This window comes from Panthera uncia (assembly GCF_023721935.1).
Source record: "Panthera uncia isolate 11264 chromosome B2 unlocalized genomic scaffold, Puncia_PCG_1.0 HiC_scaffold_25, whole genome shotgun sequence".
NCBI classification, from domain to species: domain Eukaryota; kingdom Metazoa; phylum Chordata; class Mammalia; order Carnivora; family Felidae; genus Panthera; species Panthera uncia.
This window is the reverse complement of record NW_026057581.1, coordinates 16832561-16860139: the sequence shown is the minus strand read 5'-3', so window position 1 is coordinate 16860139 and position 27579 is coordinate 16832561. Positions and strand designations below refer to the sequence as shown.

At 40.3% G+C, this 27579-nt stretch overlaps 1 protein-coding gene and 1 long non-coding RNA gene across 10 annotated transcripts in view; both read right to left on the bottom strand.

Moving 5' to 3' along the window:
* The window catches only part of MAK (male germ cell associated kinase), a 56268-nt gene extending 36337 nt beyond the window's left edge, over positions 1 to 19931 (bottom strand). For 5 of the 9 annotated variants that reach the window (XR_007463099.1, XM_049655049.1, XM_049655054.1 and 2 more), the window contains exons 1-4: positions 19684 to 19818; positions 12756 to 13080; positions 4519 to 4573; positions 3741 to 3862 (exon numbers count right to left, since the gene is read on the bottom strand). Coding sequence is in view for 8 of the 9 variants with exons in the window: in XM_049655049.1 (XP_049511006.1) it covers positions 3741 to 3862; positions 4519 to 4573; positions 12756 to 12856 (278 nt within the window). In the remaining variant the exon portion in view is untranslated. The other 4 variants (XM_049655053.1, XM_049655050.1, XM_049655051.1 and 1 more) reach the window with 4 other exon arrangements.
* Positions 1 to 27579, bottom strand: part of LOC125939580 (uncharacterized) — a 256118-nt gene that overhangs the window by 204285 nt on the left and 24254 nt on the right. The gene's annotated exons all lie outside the window — the stretch shown is intronic.

Here is a 27579-nt window from a genome sequence, read left to right as displayed (position 1 = left end):
AATTTTAAACTGTCCCAAGAGAAGCAAAGTAAATTGGAAAACTCCTAATAGTCAAGGAAGCCAGGTGTGCAAATCTGTGTGATAGAGGCTTTAAGAGTTTTAGGGGCATAACTGCTTCAGTTCTGTATTGCCTACTGGTACTGTCCAATGGAAAAATATATTAAGAGCCACAAATGAGAAACACTTATGTGTTTACTTTTTTCCTAGTAGCCACATTAAAACAAATGACACAGGTGAAATTAATTTTTAACAGTATTTCATTTAGTATCTATACCAGGTATCATTTCAACATGTAGTCAATATAAAAATTATTAATGAATTTACTTTTTTTTTTGGACCAAGTTTTCAAAGTCTGGTGTGTATTTTTATTTTACCTTTAAAGAACATCTCAGTCCAGATGAGCCACGTTTCAGGAGTTCGAGAGCCACATGTGACTACTAGCTACAGTATTGGACGGTGCAGCTTTATATGGTATTTACATAAAGACCCTAATAAAGCCTAAATTAAGACTGAAACATATGAGTTGTTAACATGAATTAATTCTCTTTGACCCTGAAACCAAGCAGTGTTTTAGAAGTAATCATTTTAAGCTTTTAAAGCTCATCATAATTTCAACATTTTCTAACATCTTTATCACAGCGTGATTGGGTTAGAGTGGTTTTTTTTTTATGTTTATTTATTTTTGAGAGAGAGAGAGAGAGAGAGAGAGAGATGGAGAGCGAGTGGGGGATGGGCTGAGAGAGAGGGAAACACAGAAGCTGAAGCAGGCTCCAGGTTCTGAGCTGTCAGCACAGAGCCCGACGTGGGGCTCAAACTCATAAACCGTGAGATCATGACCTGGGCCCAAGTCTGACGCTTAACGTTTGACTGAGCCACCCAGGCGCCCCTGGATTCGAATGTTTATTCAAAATGCCCTCAACATATGGAAAATGGCCTATTTCTGAATATTACATTGTTAACTATATTATATGCTTATGTAATGTTCTAAAATATCTCACCAAATGGGCTGAAAACACACAATAGAGAAAGATACACACTGATCTTATATAAAGCTTGAAAATACTATTGATCATATATTATTGAAATATTTTTTTAAGTAATTTATTTATTTATTTATTTATTTATGTTAGTGATCTGTACACCCAACATGGGGCTTGAACTCACGACCCTAGGATTAAGAGTCACATGTCTTTCCAGCTGAGCCAGCCCCATATTATTGAAATATTTTTAAAATACATTTTAAAAAAAATGAAATATTTTTATCCTTGCCAACAATTTAAATTATATAATGAGTGCTATAAATTAAAGGTACAGTTATAGCATCAGAGCAAAGGTTTATATACATTGGCCTTCAGTTACAATAGAAAAAAAGATTACGTGAATAAAAAAGGCTTTTAAATTAATCTTGATCCTCAAAATAATGCTTCAGCAAGTTAAGCTACCAAAAACAAAGTGTAAGAAAGCCACTTAGCCTCAAATAGCTCTTTGCCATGTACAACTGTTGTTAAATTTATCGCTTTTACATTGAATAATCATCAAACAGTATCATTTTTATTTCCACTTAATTTAGAAATCCAGAACTAAATCATGAAATTCCAAACTTGACTATTTTTATTGTTCCTTTGCTATCGCATTATCCACTCAGCACAGATTTATATATTTTTAAAATCAGATGAAAGTATAACATTTTAAATATTTATATTTACTTTTTAAATCTTTTATATCTTTTTTTAAAAATATCTTTTTCGGGCACTTGGGTGGCTCAGTGGGTTGTGTCCGACTTCAGCTCAGGTCATGATCAGGTGGTCTGTGAGTTTGAGCCCCGCGTGGGGCTCTGTGCTGATGGCTTAAGAGCCTGGAGCCTGCTTCGGATTCTTTGTCTCCCTCTCTCTCTGCCCCTCCCCCACTCATGCTCTCTCTCCGTCTCAGAAATAAATAAACATTAAAAAAAATTTTTTTAAATATATCTTTTTCTTCCACAACTGTATCTCAATATATCATTTCATACATTTTAAAGAGTATGATTATTAGAAGCCAAACATTTAGGACTATCCATCATCAGCTGATTAAAAAACTATTTTGATTTTTCAGTATTCTGGTCCAATACTAATCCATTTACATGTATAACTTTTATATTACGTTTCAATGTTACATAATTATAATTTTTATTTGTTTTATTATCCATTCATAGGCATTTTCATATTCATTATAATTATCACTTTTAATGACTACAAAATAATCTCATCAGTATGATACAGTATAATTAACGTATTCTCCCCCTGATAGTTATTTCTTTTAAATAAAAGAGAGGAGTGAAGCATGGTATAGCCATTTAACAGAACATACTAACAATAGTAACTGAAGATTATGTATCAGCAAAACAAAACGCTTGTAAGTGAGTCGATCAAATAAAAAAGTTATCACCACTAAAACTGAAACTAAGTAAAAAAAACCATGCATGCCTGTTTCCATGGGCCAGAAAGAGCTGGAGAAAAATAAACACTGATTTGAGGGGTTGAAATTTTCTTTGCCATTATTTTAACTGCTATTAATGATAGGACATTAGCCTGTGGAGCATAAAAGGCATTCAATAAGTATGTTTTGAAAGAAGGAAAAATGTGATTAAAGAAAAATCCACTCACCATCCTTAAGGATTACTTTGAGTGGGTATGTGTGTGTGTATGAAAGAGATACAGAGATAGCAATCAGCATTCCACTGGGAAGTGTGTTTATAAAATATAGGATCTTTTGTTGAACACCTCTGGCTTTAAAAGCAGGTAAAATGGGGGCGCCTGGGTGGCTCGGTTGGTTAAGCATCTGACTCTTGATTTCCGCTCAGGTCGTGATCTCATGGTTGGTGAGATTGAGCCCCGTGTGGGCTCTCCACTGTCAGCGCAGCAAATAAATAAACTTGAAAAAAAATCAAGATAAATATTTCATATAAACGCACACACTATACTTTTTGAAACAAAACCTGTCTACAGTTGCATGCTCAGTGATAAAGCTGGCCTTGGACAAAATTGAGAAAATTTTCATTGCTTCATTACTCTCTCCGGCACTTTGTGAAAGGTTAATGAAAGAAGGGAGGAAGGAAGCAGGTTTCATGAAGGGATCTAGTAAGTCCATTTACTAGAACATTTAAGTGAATGATAAGACTTAATGTGTTACCAATTCCAAAGAAATCCTCATTTTAATTTCTAAACGTGTGAAGAGAGAGAGCTTCAGTCATGTGCCACGAGCTTGGGGAGGTTAATATTTTGGTGGTAGCTCCTGGTCACATGTGGGAGATTAATGTCCATTTTACTTGCTTTAAAAAAAAAATGTTTACTTATTTTACAGAGAAAGAGAGAGAGAGAGCACATGAGTCGGGGAGAGGCACAGAGAGAGGGAGAGACAGAATCCCAAGCAGGCTCTATGCTGTCAGCACAGAGTCCGACACAGGGCTCGATCTCATGAACCATGAGATCCGGACCTGAGCCGAAATCAAGAGTCAGATGCTTCACTGACTGAGTCGCCCAGGTGTCCCTACCTTGACTTTTACGAGATGACACCAGAAAAATGGTGACTGTGTCATAGCTGGTTCTTCTTCAAGTTATGAAGATATCAGCTAATTAGTTAAGATTCACTCTCGGGGTGACAAACCCTTCATGCTGTAAAGTGTGACGTGTTGAAGGGGTCCAAGGAACTCAGAGAGGAGGTAACAGGGAAAAAATTATGGTTTTTGTAAAATAAAGACATACCTGTCTTTCATTAATTGATAGAGGTTTTCTTTCATATATTCAAATATAAAATAGAGATGATCATTTTCTCTGATAACTTCTTTTAGTTTGATCACGTTGGCGTGGTTAAGCTTCTTCAGAGACTGCAGCACAGCAAATACGCAATAAAATTCTTAAAGCCAAGTTATAGAAGTTGGCAAAACCTCATCAGTGCTACCTGTGATAATTACCTTAAGTGATCTTCTGAACTCATTAATGAATTAAGTTTCAGTGTCTACAATATTTTACATGACTAAGTTAAAGTAAGCAGTGATTGTTTCCAGGAATGAATGGAAGGGCCAACATAAACAGTCGATGTTACCCACCAAACGTTTCAATCTGTCACTTTTGTCTCTCCCGTCTATTCAACAGGTTTAACTTTTTTCTGACTTAACTGTGTGACATTCCATACAAATGTCTCCAAAAATGTATCCAGGTTATACAGCGTAACATAGAAAGAAATGGTTTGTAGTTGTTAAAAGTTGTCTTTCCTTTGACAGCATGAAGGAAAGTGCTCTTTTAAAAGTGAGAGTGTATACTTTCAAATATGAGGGTAGAGTTATTTTCTGTTCTCCACTGACATTTGGATGGGGAATGAGAAATTACGTAGGAGGATAAAAAAAAAGTAAGAAATACAGTTATCTTTGGACTGCTTCCTACAAAGAACAGAACAACCCCTTTAGCAGCCATCTTCAGAAGTGGGACAGGGTGAGGCAGAGTTAAGGCCTCCTTGGGTTCTTTCCATCCGTAGGCTTTTTACCTTAACTTCTCTCAAGTTCATACATTCATCCCAAGAATAAAACTTTCTCTTCATCCTGAAATAAAATAAGACAAGTTTAGTGTACAGGGACTGGATTTCCGACACCAATAACACTGTTGGCTTTCTTACTCTAGTTTCCATTTTGGGCAAGCTATGATCTCTCTCTTCCTCCTCCTTAAAAGGGAGCCACCTCCCTTCTGTATATCTCAAGGCTGTTTGGTACAGGTTCACACTTATGTCATACCTGAAATTCTGCTTTAAACACAATGGTGAAAGTATTACCATTAATCTTCCTTTCTGGGTGAATTCTAGCATGTCTCTAATTAGTTGATTGTGTTTTTCTAACAGGGCCTCTTCCAAATCTCTTTCTAGAACTTAACAGATAAATATGAAACACTGAGGTGGAGAGGGGAAGGAAGTCATAAATTTTGGGAGCAAATGTAGTAAAATAATTTGATCTGACAAATTCTGTATCATTACCCCAGCTTTAAACAGGAAGCCCATAAAGTTAAGTGATTCAAGTCAATAAAAATTCAAAAGTAACCAAACCTTAGAAATAGCTTTCTTTTCAAAAGGATTTTGTTCTTAATTTTTATTCTTGAAGTATAGTTGACATACAATGTTGTATTGGTTTCAGGTATATAACATAGGGATTCGAAAATTATGTACATTATGAAATGCTCACCATAAGTGTAGTCCCCATCTGTCACCATACAATGTAACTACAGTATTATTGACTATTCCCTTTGCTGTACTTTAAAAAATTTCCACATATGAGTGAAATCATATGGTATTTGTCTTTCTCTGATTTATTTCGCTTAGCATAGTACTCTCTAGCTCCATCCACGTCATTGCAAATCACCAGATTTCATTCTTTTTTAATGGCTGAGTAATATTCCTCTGGAGTGTGTGTGTGTGTGTGTGTGTGTGTATATAATTATCACTTTATATATATATAATTTATATAAATTTATGTAAGTATAAGTATATTTATATAGGTATATAAGTATATTTATATATACTTTTATGTACAAGTTATATAAAATATATAAAGTATATATTAAAATATATAAATATATAATATATATTATACAGGCATATATATTATATTACTAGTATATTCATAGTATATATTATATATACTACATGAATTATATATTATATAAATATATTGTATAAATGTAATATATATTATATAAACTACAATATATAAAATTACATCCAATATATATTTATACATACATATATATAAATAAAAATATATATTATATAATATGTATAAATTATATATAAATTATATGATATATATGAATTATATATAAATTATATAATATATAAGTTATATATCAATTATATAATATATTAATTTATATATATAATATATATCTATATCTATAATTGTCACACACACACACACACACACACACACACACATACCGCATCTTCTTTATCCATTCATCTATCAAGGGACACGGGTTGCTTTCATATCTTGATTATTATAAATGATCCTGTGGTAAACACAGGGGTGCACGTATCTTTTCGAATTAGTGTTTTTCATTTTTGTGGGGTAAATACCCTGTAATAGAATTACTAAATCGTATGGTATTTCTATTTTTAATTTTTTGAGGCACCTCCATACTGTTTTCCACAGTGCCTGCACCAGTGTACATTCCCACCAACAGTGCGAAAGGGTTCCATTTTCTCCACATCCTCACCAACACTTATTACTTCTTGTCATTTTCATTTGAACCATTCTGACAGATGTGAGGTGGTATCTCATTGTGGATTTGATTTGTATTTCCCCGATGATTAGTGACGTTGAGCATCTTTTCGTGTGTCTGTTGGCCATCTGTATTTCTTCTTTGGAAAAACGTCTATTCAGGTCCCCTGTCCATTTTTTATTTGGATTGTTTTTTTTGGTGTTGAGTTGTATAAGTTCTTTCTATATTTTGGGTATTAATTCCTCATCAGATATACTATTTGCAAATATCTTCTCCCATCCAGTAGGTTGCCCAGAAATAGCTTTCTTGAATTTTGTTCTTTACTTTCCCTCTTCCATCCCAGTGTTACCATTAGGAATAAATATACCAAAAGTAATAAAGTAATAAAGGCAACAAAATAATTCCACTATATACACCGCAGGTAGAAGTTGTATTTTTATATGAACAGATTTTTAGTCACCGTGCAAAATGGGACACGAGAAAAAAGAGGATTCACGTTCTAAAAAAAAGTTTCCTCGTGTATAGAAATTACAAGGCTGGATTATGAAAATAAAGACTCTATATGCCTTGCTGCTTTCATTTAGTAGTATAATCTCCTACTGATATGTTCTAGAAGATTCTCAGGAAGCTTAAGTCGTCTTTATTGATTAAACTAATTCCTGTAGGAATTATTCAGAGCCCTTACAAGAGTGTCATACACAAGGGTAAGGAAATGAGTAAATGAATGCAGCACGCCATGGTAGCTAAGAATGTGGCCTGTGGGGTGTCTGGGTGGCTAAGTCGGTTGAGCGTCAGACACTTGATTTTGGCTCAGGTCATGATCCCAGGGTTGTAGGACTGAGCCCACATCAGGCTCTGCGCTGAATGTACACCCTGCTTAAGATTCTCTCTCCCTCTCTCTGTGCCCCTCTCCCTTGCTTGTGCACTCTCTCTCTCTCTGTCTCTGTCTCTCTCTCTCTAAAATAAATAAAATGAAAAAAAAAATTTTTTTAAGAACATGGGCTGTGGCATTGCCATGCTGGATTCAGATCCTTGCTCAGTGGCTTACAGATCGTGTGACCTTGTACAGATTGCCCATTGACGATTCTGTGCCTCAAATTCTGTAGCTACAAAGTAGAAACCACTGCATATGAAAAGGTTATTGTAAACTGCTTCGTTCAGCACTCAGTAAATACTGGATGGTCTTGTTTTTGCCAATATCTGTGATCAGCGACAATAAGACATGAATGGCATCACTGCTATTATTTCTAAAATATCCTTAGTGAATCAGAATTTCATTTATACTCATTAAGGTGCTATGCCCAACTAATCATCTATTCCCAACTAGTCATCTTTTTTTTTTTAAAGTTTATTTATTTTGAGAGAGAGAGAGCACATGCAAGCAGGGGAGAGGCTGAGAGAGGGAGAGAGAAGAGAATCCCAAGCAGGCTCTGCACTGTCAGCACAGAGCCTGATGTGGGGCTTGAATTCACAAACCGTGAGATCATGACCTGAGCCAAAACCAAGAGTCGGATGCTAAACCGACTGAGCCACCCAGGTGCCCCAGCCCAACTCATCCTCTTAAGAAAAGGATAGTACTATTGCTAGGTTACTGCTCCTACTCTGCTTTTTCTCCATAGCACTTATTATCACCTCTAACATACTGTCGAATACTTACTTATGATGTTGAGTCCTCCCCTCTCCTCAAATGTAAGCTCCTTGGGGACACCCCCACATGCTTAGATCAGTTTTTTGGCATACAGTAAGTGCTCAATAAATATTTACTACATGAATGGATGAATTTCTGTGCTCACAGATGGGCTCATGAGGAACTATCCCCCAAACAGGAGACCGTCAGAAATAGAATTGCCTTTCAAGTCCTTAAAAAGTAGAGAGTTTAATAAATAGTTTAAATTTAATGAGATAAGAGGATCTTACTGCTAACCACGAGAATGAATGGTGTTGCAGTTTTTTTTTCTTAAATGGCAGCAGATAATACAAGGTGATCCATAATACATGTGATCCATTTCTAGCCAATAAGATGTAAAATTTTTTTTAATGTTTATTTATTTTTGAGAGAGCATGAACGGGGGAGGGTCAGAGAGAGAGAGGGAGACACAGAATCTGAAGCAGGATCCAGGCTCTGAGCTGTCAGCACAAAGCCCGACACGGGGCTTGAACTCCCGGACCATGAGATCATGATCTGAGCTGAAGTCAGATGCTCAAGTGACTGAGCCATCCAGGTGCCCCTAGCCCAGACCTGTTTTGAATGCAAATATTCAGTTACCTATAAGCACCTTAAAGCTATTATGTCCACAAGTGAACCCAGCTTTACCGCTAAGCCTGTGATTTCCCCTGTCATGGAGAACGGCACCATCACTAGGCATTTCAGCAAGAAGCCCAGGAGTGAGCCCGGACTCTTCCACATGCTTTCCTCCTTTCCGCCATGCCAGTCACCAGTTTCTACAGAGCCTGGCTCCTAAATGTCTCTTGAGTGCTTCCGCTTCTGTCCATACCCAATGCTATCTTCCTAGATCAGGTCACCACCACCTCTAACCACGAGGACTACACCAGCCTCCTGACTGGTCACCTCATGTCCAGCCTTGACCTCTTTGATCAGGTATCCGCTCTTTTGCCAAAGGGACCATTCTACAGCAGTACTGGATCGTATCGACTCTCCTGCTTAAAATCCTTCATCGCCTTCTAGTCAAGCTACACGAACTCATTGCCCTGGCTTTGTGACTTCACCCTTTAGCCTCATGACCCTCCTCTGCCGCACTCAGAACCTACACTCGGGCCACCTACCCTTCTTTCAGCTATGCAGCCCACGCAAACCTTCCTATTCTCTTGCCTCCCGGCCATCATACATATTATCCTTGCTGCTTAGAGCATTCTTCTCCCTCCTCTTTTTCTTGGTATTTTTTTTCCCCTCACTCTTGAGATCTCACTTTCTACGGGAAGCTTCCAGCACATTTCTCCAGCATCACTTCTCTGTGCTCCCCTGGGACCCGTTATTCCCCCATCAGACGACTTACCATATTTTACGTCATAATTTGTTCAATCCGTTGGTTTTCCTCACTTACATTGTAACTCATCTATCTCATTCCCATTTCGGCCTGAGCACCAGTGTGGTGGGAGCTTAACAATTAATGTGCTGAATGGACATTTAACTTTTTCTCAAGCCTTCCACATGACTCCTCCTCCTTCTCATTCGTTTTTGCTGTGTCCTTACTTAAGTTAGGAACACGGTCTAGCACACGGTAGATACTGAAAGCGGCAGACATTGTGAGTGGACTATCGAAAAGCCGCTCTTTTCTTCCTCTTTACTAACACAGCTCAGGGTACAAAATGCTCAGCGAAGTACTCAGCTTCCCAGCCTCCCTCCCGAATAGCCGGGTGCTCTATGTGACACGCTTCCGGCCAATGAGAAGTAACCAGAGGTCTTCTGGATGGAGGTGGGGCGCCTATTTTCTGAAGACAACAGAACTTAGGTCTATGAAAACTTAGGTCTATGAAAAACTTAGGTCTTGTAAGGTGGTGACCTTACAAGGTACTAGCCCTGGGCTGCCTACCTCCAGACTTTTTATTATGTGAGAGAAATAAATCTCTAAGTTACTTGTTTGTTTTTGTTTTTGTTTTTTAACGTTTAGTTATTTCTGAGATAGAGAGAGACAGAGCATGAATGGGGCAGGGTCAGAGAGAGGGAGACACAGAATCCAAAACAGGCTCCAGGCTCTGAGCTGTCAGCACAGAGCTCGACGTGGGGCTTGAACTCACGGACCGTGAGATCATGACCTGAGCCGAAGTCGGCCACTTACCCGACTGAGCCACCCAGGCACCCCTCTAAGTTACTTGTTAAGTTAAATGCCTGTTTAAGTTATTTGGTTAGGTTTTTTTTTTTTTTATTTCATACCCCAAAGCATTCCTAAATTATATGCATATGGCCTCTTCTCAGCCTCAAATGAATTTGACTTCTTACAGTTTTAGATGCCTCAGTGCTTTCAAGGCTCTACTCAGCTCTATGCAGGTGAGGCCTCGTTCCTATTTTACCGTGAAATGGGACCGTGAAATACACACGTGATTTTGCCACCCACAAGACACGATGAGCATTTTGTAAAATAAAACCAACACCGGTAATAATGTTGCATGATTCCACCGGACCTCATCTCCTTCCTCATTTTTTACCCACTTCCCAGAGGCCACAGCTTTCGTGAGTTGTATGTGTTGCTTTCCAGGTCTTTCAAAACATTTTATATATAAATTTACATATAATGAAGTATTTGTGTGAGTGCATACAATTATTTAATCTACAAATAGGGATGATTTCATCTCATTTTGGCTAATACTTATCCCCCCTTTTTTTTTCTCTTATTGCATTAATTAATTAGATCACCAATGCAATCTTAATTAGTAGAAATATGGCAAGCAGTCTGGCTTTAAAACCAACTCTACTGGCAATACTTCTGATATTTTGACATAAAGATGATGCAGCGTATAAGTCTTATCAAGTTAGGGAAGTTTCTTTTTATTCCTATTTGCTAAGAGGTTTTTTTTGTTTTTTTTTTTTTTGTTTGTTTGTTTTTTTTCCCAGTCATGAATGGGTATTGAATTTTACTAAGCCCACTCATAAATATTTCATTTCAGTTATGGTACATTGTACATTTATTTGATAATAATGGCTACTGTCAATATTTTATAAAACTATTTCCTTAAACATGTAATGTTTTCGATCATGACATTTTAGAGTTTTTAACGCTTGATAAGCATTTGTTAAAGCATTTAAATTTTAGATTGCCATCACTTGGCTGATTTGGCAATTGGTCTCCAAGACTCGTTCTGAAGGAAGGCGACGGCCACGTCATGAAATATTCAAGCAACCCTCTTTGGAGGCCCATGTGAAGAGGCCACTTCTCAGCCAGTGAGTGAGTGTTCTGGGCTAAACTGTGCCCACCCCTGCACACAAACCCATATGCTAAAGTCCTAACCCCCAGCACCTCAGACTGTGACTTGATTTGGAAACAGGCCTTTACAGTGGCAGTGAGGGTAAAATGAAGTTATTAGGGTGGAACTTATTCCAGTGTGACTGGTGTTCTTACAAAAGGGGGAAATTTGCACACAGAGATATGCACGGAAGGAAGATCATGTGGAAGACAGACAGGGAGAAAATGCCATCTAGAAGCCAACGAGAGGGACCTCGAACAGATCCTTCCTTCATGGCCCTCAGAAGGAGCCAAGCCTTCTGACACCTTGATTTTAGACTTCCAGCCTCCAGAACTGAAAATCTGTACATTTCTCTCATTTCAGCCGCACAGTCTGTGGCTTCCGCTTTGTTACAGCAGCCTATTTATTGGCTACATTTCCCCCCACCAAATCCACGTTGAAGTTCTAACTCCCAGGAACTGAGTGTGATTGTATTTAAAAGACAGACTTGAACGAATTAATTAAGGTTACGTGAGGTCTTTAGGGTGGGTCCTAATCTGATATTACTAGTGTCCTTATAAGGAGATTAGGACACCTTGAGAGGACACAGGGAGAACACGGCCATCTGGGAGCCGAGGAGAGAGGCAACGGAAGAAACCAACTCGGCTGACGCCTTCATCTCTGACTTCCAGCCTCCAGAGCTGTGAAGAAGGCAACCTGCTGTTTCAGACGCTCGGTCTGTGCTCCTTCTTTATAGCAGCCCTAGCAATCTCATCTAGTGAGCCACCTTCGAAATGGACGCTCGGTCCCAGTCCAGCCTTCGGATGACTGTGACTCATGAGACACCTGGAGCCAGAACCGTCCAGCTAAGCTCCCCCGAAACTCCGGACCCACACAGTGTGAATTAATAAAGGTTTGTTCTTGTTTTAAGTCACTAAGCTTTGGAGTAACTTTTTTTACGTATAATAGATACGAAATACGATAGTTTAAGAAGGTAAGTAAGTTGGGGCGCCTCGGTGGCTCAGTCGGTTGAGCGTCCAACTCTTGACTTCAGTTCAGATCATGATCTCACGGTTCATGGGTTCGAGCCCCGCATCCAGTTCTGTGCTGACAGCGTAAGAGCCTGCTGGGGATCCTCTCTCTCTCTCTGACCCTGCCCCCACCCCACCAAATCAATAAATAAACTTAAAAAAAAAAAGATGATTAAGTTAATAATAGTTAATTCTATTTCATTGGTAAGCTTAGGAAAATACCATACGCCATTCAGAACTCGACTGGTCCTATGAATACCATCTTTCAAGGCCTATTAACTTAAAGCAATCATATGGTCTACTCTGTACTCAACTTTAAATTCTAAACACTTTGCAAACATCGCCTTCAGTTTCAGTTCATATTTCTCAGGCATAGAAAGCAGAGCACTTATATTTTTCGATCATTAATGTAGCCGGACAAACCAGAAAACTGAAACAACGTGCGTGGGGAATCCCGTTTGGCAGTGTTTCTCCAGAACGGCAGTCCGCATTAGCCAAACAAGCATGGGGTCCGAGCTAGGCCTGTCTCTAAAGAAAGGGCAAAGGAAGATCGGACGCTCAAAGTCGGCCGCGTCGCGCACGGTACCTTTTGATGGCCACCAGCTCCCCAGATTCGTTACTCTTGCCCATCAGAACGCTTCCATACGTGCCGTCCCCCAGCTGTCTCATGGTTGTATATCGGTTCATCTCGGAAAAATAATGCAACACAACTTGTTGACTGAGACGACTCCCTTGTTGAATATAAACGTAAGTGCTTCCTTATCCGTCTTCTTCCCTTGGACTGTTGTTGCTACACTGGTGACAGCTGTGTCATCGTTAAACACAGGCTCTTGCCCAAGATTACGTAGGTTCATGAAGTACAGCAATAAGGAATCTGGCAAGGAAACGGTGCTTTCATTCTTACGAACACCCTAGAGAAGAAAGAACACAATAAGATGAATAAAAGGAATTTTCATTAAGGAATCTCTTCAAACATATCCTGGTAACCTAAGCACGGCGAAGAATTATAATATGTATGCCAGTATGCTAACCACTTGTCAGTCAGTCCTTTGTGCGATGTGGAATGGAGTTTGCGGAAGCAGACTGGTAATACTCATTTATGAAATCTTCATTTACATCGCACTGTGTTATTTATCCCATGAATATTCAGTAAATACTGGCTGAATTTGTATGATTCCTTTTATACTGAATATAACCTATATTATTCCAAATCAGGCACTGGAAAATCACCATCTATTCTATATCCATTCTTTGAATAAGTTTTTGCATTACATTTAGTTGGCCCGTGATCCCTAATGTGAAACTCCTGGGCCAGCTGTATTCGGAATCAGGAATCTGCACATTTTAGAAAAGTCATATGGTTGGGGCGCCTGGGTGGCTCAGTCGGTTGAGCGTCTGACTTCGGCTCGGGCCATGATCTCTCAGCTCGTGGGTTCGAGCCTGGCATCGGGTTCTGTGCTGGGGTCAGCTCGGAGCCTGCTTCGGATTCTGTGTCTCCCTCTTTCTCTGCCCCTAACCCACTTGCATTCTATCTCTGTCTCTCTCAAAAATAAAGAAACATAAAAAAAAATTTTTTTTTAAGTCGTATGGTGAATATACCATATGTTATGTAACACTTCCCAAACAGCATCTTAATCTAGCTGTAGAAAAATATCTGAAAAGTACACCCACTAAAATAAATGAAGGCTATAATGGCATGACATTGTTACAAATTTATTTAAAAAGTTTTCATTTTGGGGGCGCCTGAGTGGCTCAGTTGGTTAAGGATCTGACTTTTTAAAAAAAAATTTAACATTTACTTATTTTTGAGACAGAGACAGACAGAGCATGAACGGGGGAGGGTCAGAGAGAGGGAGACACAGAATCCGAAACAGGCTCCAGGCTCTGAGCGGTCAGCACAGAGCCCGATGCAGGGCTTGAATTCATGGACCATGAGATCATGACCTGAGCTGAAGTCGGACGCTTAACCGACTGACTGAGCCACCCAGGCGCCCCTAAGCATCTGACTTTTGATTTCAGCTCCAGTCCTAATCTCATGGGTTGTGGGTCCGAGCCCTGTGTAGGGCTCCTTGCTGAGAGCACAGAGCCTGCTGGGGATTCTCTGTGACCCTTTGGCCTTCCCCAACTTGTGCTCTTTCTCTCTCTCTCTCAAAATAAATAAACATTTTTTAAAAATCTGTCATTCTGTTATACAGAATGTTATATGCTTAGTTGCAGATGATAATAAAATGCTTGGCACCATTAAAATAGTTGGTGTTGGGGCACCTGGGTGGCTCAGTCGGTTAAGCGTCCGACTTCGGCTCAGGTCATGATCTCGCGGTCCGTGAGTTCAAGCCCCACGTCGGGCTCTGTACTGACAGCTCAGAGCCCGGAGCCTGTTTCGGATTCTGTGTCTCCCTCTCTCTGACCCTCCCCCGTTCATGCTCTGTCTCTCTCTGTCTCAAAAATAAATAAACGTTAAAAAAAATTTTTTTTTTAAAATAAAATAAAATTAAAATAAAAATAAAAGTTGGTGTTAAAATGCCTGTTACAATTCGGTGCTTCATTCAAAGATGACTTTTCTTTCACTGTAACACTGTTTCATTTCCACCAAATAAAATCATAGGAATCATTTCTCTATTATGTGCAGAAGTTTAGGACCCACAGAGACATGTCGTAGTTGGCAAAGTACCCAAGGCTTCCAAAAGAAGACTTTTGGGAAAAAGACACAAACATGTGCAGGGAAGGACAATAAAATGGTGTTGTTTCCCAAGACAGGAATGTATTTGTCCACAGGAAATGTGGGAAGAACCCTGGGGGGCTTTTTAATGACAGGGAGTGTGTATTTGTTTACCATTTATTTTACTTCATGTAGATCATAACCCCTTCAAAGTCACGTGTGAATTAATGTAGGTTGTGCTAACTCTGAAGCCAGGATCTTAAAAAAGAGATCACAGCAGTAGTGGTAGATTCCATATCTACTTAGAGGTCCTTCCTCAGCTTAAGTCTGAGCTACTGGGCTTAATGGATGCCAACAAATGACTCCCCATTGGCCTAAAAATGAAGTTTTTTGTAAGTGGTCTTTACATTATACTATACATGGATTCGAAATACTAAGGCATTAGGGGAGCCTGGGTGGTTCAGTCGGTTGGGTATCTGACTCTTGATTTCAGCTCTGGACATGATCCCAGGGTCATGGAATTGAGCCCCATGTCAGGCTCTGTGCTGAGCCTAGAGCCTGCTTGAGATTCTCTCTCTCTCTCTCTCTCTCTCTCTGCCCCTCTCCCTCACTCCCACTCTTTCTCTCAAATAAAAAAAAAAAATTATGGCATTAATATAGAGTGAACACTCCTGCACAATTCCTGACACAAACATGTATTTGCTTTTCTTGATTTTTCCTTTATCTGTATAAGGAAATTTATATTTGAAAGATCTTTTTTTTTTTTAAGATTTTATTTTTAAGCAATCTCTATTCCCAACATGGGGCTCGAACTCACAATGCCGAGATCAAGAGTCACATGCTCTTCTGACTGAGCCAGCTGGGAGCTCCTGGGTTGTTTGTTTTGTACCATGTGCTATGATTGAACAAAACGTGGACTAAAATGTATTTATTCTTATCATTTAGAATTTTATTAAATCAGCATTTTGCAGTTCATTATCAACATGTTATGTTGCTTGACACCTTTTCTAGTTACCTTATTTAAGAAGACATACACTTCTCTCTATTTTAAGGAAAAGTGTTCTCTGTAAGTTGACTGATCGCTTCTGGTTGAGTAACAATGTAGAGAATATATCCATTGTATCAGTAGGATTGTAATCTATAAAATAATGTGTCTATAATCAGAGAATCAAAGATGGAGTCAGTCTAGTAACTGCATTAGGCTTGAGGCTGTTTGTTCTTTGTAGGGTGGTCCCCAACTTCTAAACAACCCGTTCTTACTGGCTTTTACAATCACTGTTGCAGCTCAAGGAACCATCCCTGCCCCTCTTTGCCTCAAAACCATGCAGACTCTGCCCCACAATGAAAGCTGCCCACCCCCACCTCCACCTGAAGATTCCTAACCCAGTTCCTTACCCTAAAACATCCAGATGCTACTGAATGGAAATTGCTAGTGGTGCTCTCTACCCTACTAGACCCCGAGCCTGCATCTGGCCCCATGCTCGGAAGGACACTGGAAAATAACAGGCCAGAAATAGTGAAGGAAAAGAAAGTAGGAGTTCAGGAGGAAGACAGTCTAAGTGGAGCTCCCTTATGAGAATGAATTTCTTACTTCAGAAATTCAATGGGATGATAGCATCATCTTTTCTTTCATGTTAATACCTCACTGAGGACAAGCACCGAAGGTCTGATGGGCAGGAAGTAACGTAGGCAATTCTGGAAAAGGACATATTGCGTGAGAAGGGAATGAAAGAGGGAGCTGCCCGGGTAGGAACAGAAAGGCAGAGGTGAGAGTGTGCAAGAAACAATAGTTAAAATTCTCCCTCGCGGTGACTTAACCCCCAAAAGTGGAATTAATCTTTCCTTTCCTTTGTCTTCCACTGTTAAGACCAACCAGCACCACCATCACTGGTGTTATTAGCATTACAGATCATTCACTCATTGATGACTTTCTGCACTGGCCTGGAAACCCCAACCGTTTTTGGAATGGAAGCTATAGAAACTGCATTCCAAGCCTAACCATCCACGTTCCAAATAAACACTAGAAACACAGTTTGTTTGTTTGTTTTGGTTCTGTGGGGGGGGGGGGTTGTTGTTGTTGTTGTTTTTTTTTTGAGAGACAGAGCACATGCACATGGGACAAGGGGCAGAGAGGGAGAGAGAGAGAATCCCAAGCAGATAGCATGGAGCCCGACATGGGGCTCGATCTCACCGATGGTGACATCATGACCTGAGCACAAATCAAGAGTCGGACACTTAACCAACTGAGCCACCCTGGCGGCCCTGGGAACAGTTTATTTCAAGTGAAGGTGGCTATCCCATAGGGTCTGCTTACATTCAGGGAAGAATGAACAAGGGACTTGGCCATTTCCCAGCCATGGGGTGAGTGACGAAGATTATGGATATCACATCGATTTTCAAAAGGTCTGATTGGTGGCTCTCAGAGCCTCTGTCCAGTTTGAGCCCTGCTTAACCTTTACATAAAATTTTAGAAAGGCCTCTTTGGGTCATTTGAATTGGAAAATAAATAGTTCTCCAGAGTTAGAGGCTGACCATTCCAGCTGTCCCCTTATCTTCCCTGAAAATACAAAGACAATGGCCTAATGGAAAGAGGCACAGATATCAAGGCGAAAGGTTTTTCTTGTTTTTTAAAATAATTTCCCCCATGTATCTACTGACTGATAGCACGTAAACAACTGCTTTCATTGGTGTAGCGTAGTAAGGTCCTAAACGAATTACTAGTCAAAACCAATAGATATAACTTAAGAAACATACATTGCCTATGGTCCCCAGTTCACACACAATAATATTTCTCCGTAGGTTACATTTATTCTTCTATGTTCATCTATAGAAGACTAATCCTGCAAGACAGAGATGTATCAACACGACATCTTATGTATGTGAATATTTCCATCTGTAGGGTTGGCTCTTGAACACACACATTTCAACTGCACAAGTCTACTTACATGCAGATTTGTTTCTGATCAATACCATAGAGTGCTGTAAATGTATTTTCTTTATGATTTTCTTGAAAATGATTTCCTTTCTCTCGTTTACTTTATTGGAAGAATACAGCACACAATACATATAACGTACAACCTATGTGTTGATTAACTCTTTATGTTACCAGTAAGGTTGCTGTCAACAGTGGACTGTTAGGTTTTGGGGGATTCAACAGTTATACTAGAATTTTCGACTGTTGGGGGCTCACACCCCTAATCCCTGTGTTGTTCAAGGGTTAAACTGTGTATATATTTCCATATGTATGTAGATATACACAGCGAGGCAGAACACAAGTAAATGTAATACAACTATGATCCTTATTTAACAGAACTGTTAGGAACCTGGAATTTTTTACAATAAGGCTATGATATTTAGTGACATTGCTTATGGCTAAGCAAACCTTATATTTTGATTTAAAGAAAAAGACTTAGAGGCCCAATTACAGACCTACATTAAGTAAATACCCTTATAATTTCTCTCCCATTATAGTTTTCGTATTGTTATTTAAGTGTACAATTACTGTAAACTTAAGCCGTATTCTCAGGAGCTTCTGCCAGCTAACAGGGATTTAGATAGGATTAAAGAAGATTAACATAGAGGGCAAATGGAGGGTAAAACTTGTCTGCCAATCACTGAACAGATAACCTTTGGAAGTCTGAAACTTGTCTTTGTCGAACCTACTGTAATTCTATCACTCCAAGGCTGGCATTACTTATATTTTAAAAAAAAATAAAAAAATAATAACGTCTTAAAAATCACGAACTTGTTTAAAGAGCAAAACGGGAAGGAAAAGAAAAGATCTCAAAGTAAGACACGTATTTACAGAAATTAAAAGGAGAGTTTTACAATGGGAAAACAAAGCTGCCAGGATTAAAAAAAAAAAAAATCGTGCCGTGTGCTAATATTCACAAGGTATTCCCAAATTAAACTAAACAAAACAAAGAACCACCCCAACGCGGAGATCGAGCATCCTTGCCCAAGGCCAGGTTTGCTGGGGCAGTTAAGTGGCCGCCTGGGGGTGGAGGAGGAAGGGGGAGTTTCTCCCTTCCCCAGTCGCCGCGGTGAACTGGGGGGTGGGGTCACAGAGGAAAACCAAAAGGCTGGAGAGTAACTCGCTCCTCCTCCGCTGCTTTGACCAAATGAGTTTTCTGAATGAAGGAAGTCCCATAACTGACTCTATGAGAATTTCGTTGTCCTCGGGACAGATGTCTGCTCATTAAAAATGGTCACTTAAATATGATGAATCCCTTTGAGAACGGAAACTACAAGCCCCTAAAATCAGTTTTATTGCTCCCCCCTTCCCCGCCCCCGACTCTGTCCCTAAATTTGAAAATCGTATCTGCAGGAAGAAAGTTTTCATTAAGCCGAGTCTCGTCCTTTTTCGCTGACAGGGATTTAAAGCCTCCTGGGGCGGGGGTCCTGCGGGTGTGCGGGGAAAGGGGTCCGTCCTGGGGCCCTGCGCCGGGATCCCGCTTTTACCTGGGAGTCCCTTGGGGTGCACGAATGAGGGCGGAATTTAGACCCAGTTTCTTTCTACCTCCTTTTTAATTTTAGTCGTTCGGCACTCAATTCGGCTGCCTTCCCGAGACCCGATCCCGCTTCTCACTCGTGAAAGCAGTTTCCCCTCCAGACTGGGGGTGGAGACTGGGGGAGTTGCGGGGGGGGGGGGGAGGGGGATCCTAAGGGAGAGGTTTGGGGGCTCAGACCGACGGATGCCCGCCGTCATCCTCCCGCCCCGAACCTTCCCCGCCGTCGAGGAGCGCGGAAAAGTGGTCCGGGGGGCCTGGGGAGCACGGATCGCAGCAGACTCAGAAGGACCCCTCCCGCTCCACCCCCGCTCCCGGATCCTCCTCCCCGCCGTCCCTCCCCCTACCAGTGTCCAGGCCCCTTCTCTCGGCGGAGGTTGGCCCTCGTAGGACAGGGCGCGGAGGGGACATGCCGGGCAGGCCTCGCCGGACAGGCTGGGGCTGGGCTCGGACGGAGGGTGGCAGCCCCGCAGCCCGCTAGGGATTACCTGCCCGCACCGGCGGCTCACCTCGTAGGCTCCCTTGTGAAGCTCTGGCGCCTTGTGTTTCGTCTCCTAGGAAACCGCGGGGGTGCGAGGGCTTCTGCGCAGCCCGCCTGCTTACGACCCGCCCAGAGAGGGCGTGGTCGATCCGGACAAACCCCGCCCCACACTTCGGGCCCCGCCTCCCTTGGGGCGGGGCTTCCGTTAGCACCGCGGCGCCTATGGAGCTAGTGCTCTCTGCCGTTTGTATTTGGGGCTTGGGAAAGTCTTGATTACCTTTTCAGTGCTTTGTAGGAGGTTGGTTTGCCCTTTATTTTGTCTTGGTTTTGTGTGGATTCATTCCAGAAAAGAATTTGATTCATTAAATCTGGTTCTCGGACTTGGAAAGGGCAGGAGAAAGATACAGGTTGCCTGTACTTATATTGGTTTATGCATATACCACCTGGGGGAAAAGTTGCTCTTGGAGTACAGTCTTTTATATTAGTCAATGCTTCATGTATGTGTTACCTCCTAGGCCACACTTCTAAGTTTGTTTTCATTTATTCATCCAGAGAACCTTCTATGTATCAGTTACAGTGTTAGTGGTAATTCCAAGATAGACTAATGAATGTGTGAATAAAAGAGTAAATAGTAATTAGCCTACAGTTGTGCGAGGAGGGCAGACTTTTGTTATAGCAAAAAATGTCCAGATTGGCTAGGAAAAAGGGTCCATGAATCAGATGGTTTGAGATGAGGCAGTGATGTACCCATTTAGTAATTATCTGTGAGGTTATCAGCCCTGGGCTTGGCACTAGCCAAAGTAAACAAGATGGATATGCTCACGGCCTTCTTGCAGCTTAAAGAAAAATAGGCAGGAAAGTAAAAAGCTTTTTAAGTTAGATCATGGAGGTCTCACATGCCCAATTATGAAACCTAAGATTTATCATGCATTAATGGGAGAACCGATGAAGAATCTTCCACAGATGAGTGACACATTCATATCTGCATTTCAGAAAGATCACAAAAGCAGCATTGCGTCAGGCAAATTTCAGCAGTGAATCTGGAGGCAAGAGAAAGAAAAGGAGGCAATTGCAACTCATCAGGAAGTAACCATGAAGATCTAACTACAGCAGTGATGATAAGAACAGAGGAGAAAGAGAATTCAAGGGCTATTTAGGAGTTAAAATTAACAGGACCATCTGGCTTAGGTGAGTGGTGGATAGTGGTGTCCAAAAGTGGAGAAACGTTGAAGAGAAGCAGATTTGTAGGTGGAATATGGGGGAGATCATAAAGCCAGTTTTGAAAATTTTGAGTTTGAGGAAAATCCAAATGGGGATTATGAGAGGGTAATTTGAAATATAGATGTATCATTTAGGGTTATGTCAGAGCTAGAAGTACAGCTGAAGTCCAAGCGTGTAGATGAGATCAACTGAGAAGGAAGGAGAATTGGCATTCTGGAAAACCCCATACTTGAAAGAGTGGGGAAGAGAAATGGAGGTGAGGCAGTGAGAAGGACTGAAAAAGAAAACTCAGAGAAGTAGCGAATCTCCGGAAAAAAAAAAAAAAGATATTTCAGAATGACAAAAGGTAGGTTAAAAAAAAAAAAAGAAGAAGAAGAAGCAAGGAGGAAAACAAGAAGAGGGCAGGAGGGTAGACTAGATCCTCTGAGGAGCCCTCTTGATTTGAAACAACACATCATGCTTAAGACACAACTTTTATCTCATCATTGCAGTAGGAAGAATGGAAGATCACCAAGCACTCCCAACTCCTTCTAAGAGGTACCTGATCCTCGACTAGGAGCAGTAAATATATGTGAAGGCAAAACTGGCCCGAAGGCAGATTCACTTTCAGCACAGCAACAAGAAGACGAAGCCGTGGACCAGTGGCCATGGGGCTGAGCTGAACCAGACACTAGAAAATCAACCTGAGAAACTGGGAAGGGGCCAAAGCGGTCCCAGGGCAGTAGCGTCATCTAAATCCCAGAAGAAATAGACATGAACCTTCTCTGGAGAAAGCATCTTCAGTTTGGGCGTCCAGGTTTTTCACAAAACTATCAGCCAATAGCCACATGAAAAACGGAGCTCCTTAAATGCACATTAGCAAAAAAAAAGCAATAATATATTTAGGCTTTCGAGGATTTCAGACATTGGAGATATCAGCTTGAGTATAGAATAGCTATGCAGGCAAAGCATACAAGAAAGCATACAGAATCACAAAAATGAACAAAAAATTGAGCCGGAATATTAGAAAAAAATAGTTAAAAATAAACATAATCATTAACAACATATTAAAAAAAAACAAACAAGTGAGTTAAACAGCATGTTAGAACCAAAGAAAGAATTATGGAACTGGTCCAAAATCTGCAGAAACCACTCAGAATGTAGCACAAAGAGATGAGAAAGGAGATTTTAATGACAGACTAAGAGATAGGATGGAAAGGCCAAGAAAGTCTAATATATATCTAACTAGAGTCTAAGAAGTAGAGAATAAAGAGATTAGAAGAGAGGCAACTTTTGCAAACTCATGGCTGAGTATTTTCTACAACTGATTAAAGACATGAATCCACAGGGGCACCGGGGTGGCTCAGTCAGACTTCGGCTCAGGTCGTGATCTCATGGTTCCTGGGTTCACACCCCGCGTGGGGTTCTGTGCTGACAGCTGGGAGCCTGGAGCCTGCTTCCGATTCTGTGTCTCAGGTGCAAAAAGAAAATATGAGCAAAGAAACTGACGCATGTATAAATATAAAAGCATTCTCCGTGTAAAATAACAGTTATTCATAATTAGTAATAATAATTTTTGGAGTTGAAAATATGACCCACATACAGGTTTCCCCTGCTATACAAAAGTAGAGTGTTTCCCTGAAAAGTTAAGCTGAAATGGCATAAAACAAAGACACAATTACCATTAATTTATATGGAAAAAATTTTTAAGAATTCCCAGACCAAAAAAAAATAACCTTTCTTAGTTAGGCTCTTCTGATACTTTAGGATACATCTTGCTGACGGAATAAAATGTGTTCATTAGAATTGTTATTTAGAATTTGCTGGTGGCCTCAGGGATGAATATTTCAATGGAGACGCCTGGTTTGGTTGAAGGTATGCAGACTTTTGTTTTAATCTCTCTACCACCTCTAACTGACAATGGTTATTATTTTTCTCTGGGCGAAGTATGTAGGATCTCTGATACTCCATGTTTTGTTTTGTTTTATTTTTCTGTGAAATGGGCTAATGATGCATAACTTTGAAAGTTGTTAGAGGAACTCGAATACTACCCAGCTCATACTAGTCAGTCCTTAATATCTATCATGGCCCTTACAATTAACATCATCATCATCATCATATCATCATCATCATCATCATCATATCATCATCATCATCTCTCTCTCTCTCTTTCAAAATAAATGAATAAATATTTAAAACCTTAAAAACAAAATCACTTTCTCCAAGAAGTGCTCCCGGACCATCCCAACTACCTCACTGTTAATATTCCATGCACTTTGCTTTATTTTTTCTTTTTAGCATCTCTTACCATTTAATATACATTTTACTGGCTTACGTTGTTTTCTTTCTCCCTCTCCTACTGGAACAGAAGCTCCCTGAAGGCAGAGATTTATGTATTTGGCCAGCAATGGATTTGTCCCTTAAGCAGTCCCTGTCACACACCAGGTGTTCAATAAATATTTGTTGAGTGAGTAAATGGGTATTTCCTCTGGCTGCTCTCTGGGGAATGAATTGTAGGGGGGCAAGCAGGGAATAGGGATGCTGGCTCGTCAGGAGGCATTTGCCCTTAAATGGCTAAGATACGATGGTAGAATGGACAAGCGCAACAGCAGTAGAGACAGGGAGACTTTACAGTGTCCAATAACAAAGTGATCCATTGATTGATTGATTCAGTGGATTGATTGAAAGCTTAGCAACCTTAGAAATGCAAGTCTTTGACTGAACTTCCTATGACAGAACTCACATATCTCCTGCAATCTCAATTTGGGATGGTTCCAATGGTTTACATTGTCCTTTTATTGAATGGCAACATGTTACTTTGTAGTTCCTGACCATACTCCGAATTTTACCCGGAATGATCTGCAGTGGATCCCTTGTTTTTGCCTATCTAGCATTTACTCCTTCCTGTCAGGTATCCCTCAATATCCCCCTGGGGAGACACCTTGATCCTTTTGTCACTGTGGTTCAGCTTCCGGGATGTCATGTGAAGCCACTCAGTCTCAGAGATTGGCTTACGTAGATGGGCACATGATTCTGAGATACTGGGGAAAAGGTACCCTTTCTGTGATGCATCCTTAGCATAAAACGAGGGCCCAGACTGGCTGGGGGCCATCTTCGCTGTGTGTCCTTGCTGAAAATGAACACAGTCGAATGCAGAGATGAGAGGGAATGAGACCATTTCCAGACAACAACATTTGAGCACCTGCAGAAAGCTATCCCTGAATCTATTCTTGGTCTTTTCAACTGTAAGAGCCAGAAAATTCCTCATATTGCTTGCTCACTTGATTTTTCACTTCCATTTTCAGTTGAAGGCATTTCTTAATTATACAGGACCATAGAGAAGACTTACTTTGTCTCTCACATGTTGACCCTGCCAGTATTTGAAGTTAGCTACTCCATCTTTCCATGCTTTCCCCCCGTCACCCTGGAATTCAGCGTGCGGGGGACATCCAGCCCCCCTATTTGATCCCTCCCTCAATCTCAATGCCAAGTATGTAGCCCTGAAGTTCAACGAATGACAAAGGGATCAGAACATTCCTGATTCAATACGCTTTTTACCACGCTGTCCTGTTTAGCTTTATTCTCAGCTCCCAACTCTGATCCAGCTAACCTCAAATGATTTAGATTTATTTTATTTTTTTTAAATTTTTTTTAACGTTTATTTATTTTTGAGACAGAGAGAGACAAAGCATGAATGGGGGAGGGTCAGAGAGAGGGAGACACAGAATCCGAAACAGGCTCCAGGCTCTGAGCTGTCAGCACAGAGCCTGACGCGGGGCTCGAACTCACGGACCGCGAGATCATGACCTGAGCCGAAGTCGGCCGCCCAACTGACTGAGCCACCCAGGCGCCCCACAAATGATTTAGATTTAAATGAAATTATTTTCTAAAGAAACTTATCAACTATATAAGATCATGGTCAAATTTTAACTAAAGTCAAAGCAAATTCTACATGGTCGTAATTTTAAGAATGACCCCACTCGCTTTATTTTTCTTCATAGCACATTACCACCTTGTAATATATGATATAATTAATTATTCACTGTGCCTATTGCTTGCTTTGCCCTCCATCCCCGCCAGATTATAATCTTCACAGGGCAGGGATTTCATGTGATGTGTTCATTGTTGTTTCTCTAACATCTGGAAGGGTGCCTGGCACGTAGTACCTGCTCAGTAAACATTTGTTGAATGAATGAATGAATGAATGAATGATACAGATTCTGTCTTTGAGCAGTTCATGTTCTAAAAAAGGAATTTGCAGTTTTCCAGAAGAGCGTACAGTTTGGTAAGTGCTACATCTTTTAGGTTTGATTCAGTTACGTTTTTGTAGAGATATTCCTAACAAATTGTTTCTTGGATTTGTTTTTCTGAGCAACTGCTTTGCATTAGAAGCACTTAAAATTTTATCTTAAAAAAAGATAACACTTATGTTCGCTTTCTCAAATATAAACCAATTGGAAAACTCGGGGCCAGCTTAAAAGGAGAAAATAAGTATTATCTTCCTGTGTTTTGCTGTTTAATATTTTGCTGGATTTCTTTCCACTTCATTTTTAAAGCAAAAATTTTATTACACAATAAAAGCTGGTATCACTGAAGAAACCAGTTCGTCAAGCAAAGAGTTTCCACTCTAAACAAAGAAAACCGCTCTATATCACCATGTAAGCAGATTTTCCACTATAGCAAGAATATGTGTGGATGTGTTGATTTTTCCCTGTGTTCACAGCCTGTAGCTTTTTACCAGAGCAAGGACATCGGTGTCATTCAAAGATATACAACAGCATCTTGGCTAAGTGCCATCAGGTGCACTTGGCTAAGTGCACCTACCTCTGGGAGGTCCCAGGAGTGGCCAGGGAGGGCCCACATCTAGGAGATCAAAAGACATTAAACCCCAAACACTTGATCGCAACTTTAGTCACAAAACAACCTGTGGATGACCCTAGCTGTCTCGCAGGGGCACAGGGCAGGAATGGGAACCTGAGATCTGGCCTATCTGTCAAGAAGCAGCCGCTTGACTGCATGATGTTTAGCCAGACTATTCAGTTCACTTTGTTTCTTTCACGAATAAGTCTAGAGGCTGTGGAGGAAGTAATAAATTATATCACTTCAAGTATGTTTGCTTTCTGTCAAATGGATTTGTGGAACAGATCTTTATCAATATGTTTTTAGGTCCAGCAACTTTGTTTATACGTTTTATTCACTGACTTAAAAGATTTTATCGTAAGATGATATATCATCAAGTTCCTGCCCCCAAATGAAGTTGAAAAAAACCTCTGAAATAAAAATTTAAAAATACTAGCGGGACATCATCAAGACAAGTGACTACTGACATTCCAAATTTCGTTCCCAGCGTCTTTGGTTTCTTAAAAATGCATACTTCTTGATTTGGGTCACATTTGGGGGGGTAGATTATGTTAAAAAAAAAAAAAAGAAGTCAAGAAACCAATGCAGGTTTTTTTTTTAGGCACAGGAGGTAAATTTAAGCTTCATATTTTAAAAACACCACACAAGTCTTTGGTAAGTATAATTTTCAATCAACTTCATAAGGAGATTTTAGAGGTATTTATTTTTATATGTGTTTATTTGTCAAGACTTATAGTTTTGTTTTGTTTTTTAACAGAAAAGAGTTTGTTCAGTTATGAATGGAAAGTTAGACTTAACCCAACCCACTTGGTATTTTCACAACTCATGCTTATTTTTTGTTTACTTGTGAACAATCTCATAAAGCCTAAATCTTGGATGAATCAAGAAAAGTAAAGTACTTTTTCCTGAGGATAAACATTCACCATTCCAGGGAAAACTGTAACTTCAAAGACTGTCAAAGCAGCAGAAAGCTGATTTACACTGCCAAATTCAGATGAAGTTCAGCCATCAGATGTTTCGAGGGACACCAGAAAGTGGTGGGAGTGGGGCTGAAGAAAGGAGGATTGGCTGAAAATCCGTAAAAGAGGGGCACCTGGGTAGCTTAGTAGGTTAAGTATCTGGATCTTGGTTTTGGCTCTGGTCATGATCTACTAGCTTGAAAGTTAGAGCTCTACACTGGGCTTTGTGCTGACAGGGAGGAGCCTCCTTGGGATTCTCTGTCTCTCTCCTCTCTCTCTCTCTCCAAATAAGTAAATAAAATTTTAAAAAATTAAAAAAAAAAGAAAAGAAAATCTGTAAAAGACCCTTAGATCTTATTCTCTAACTCCCAACTAGAGACGCCCCTCCCTCGGACAGTAGAAGGCGGGACACTGCACCTGTTGACCTAGGCAGATTAAGAGAGTTACTTGGATTCTCAGGAAGGAGACCTTAGGCCACTTTCTTTGCTGGGTTTCCAGGAAAATGGCCTCTGCCTTATGCCATAGGTAATAGATGAGAACATTACTCTCTGGGAAAGTGGATTGGAACAAGAAGAAATCCTGCAGATCCTGATAGTTAAATCACCTGGTTCACAAGTGCCACCCAACCAAGGAATGTGAGAAACTTGACGGAATTATCTGATTCAGAAGAAAGAAAAAGAACACAGGGAAAGTTAAAAAAAAAAAAAAAACATAAGCAAAACAAACCAAATGACTAATATTCT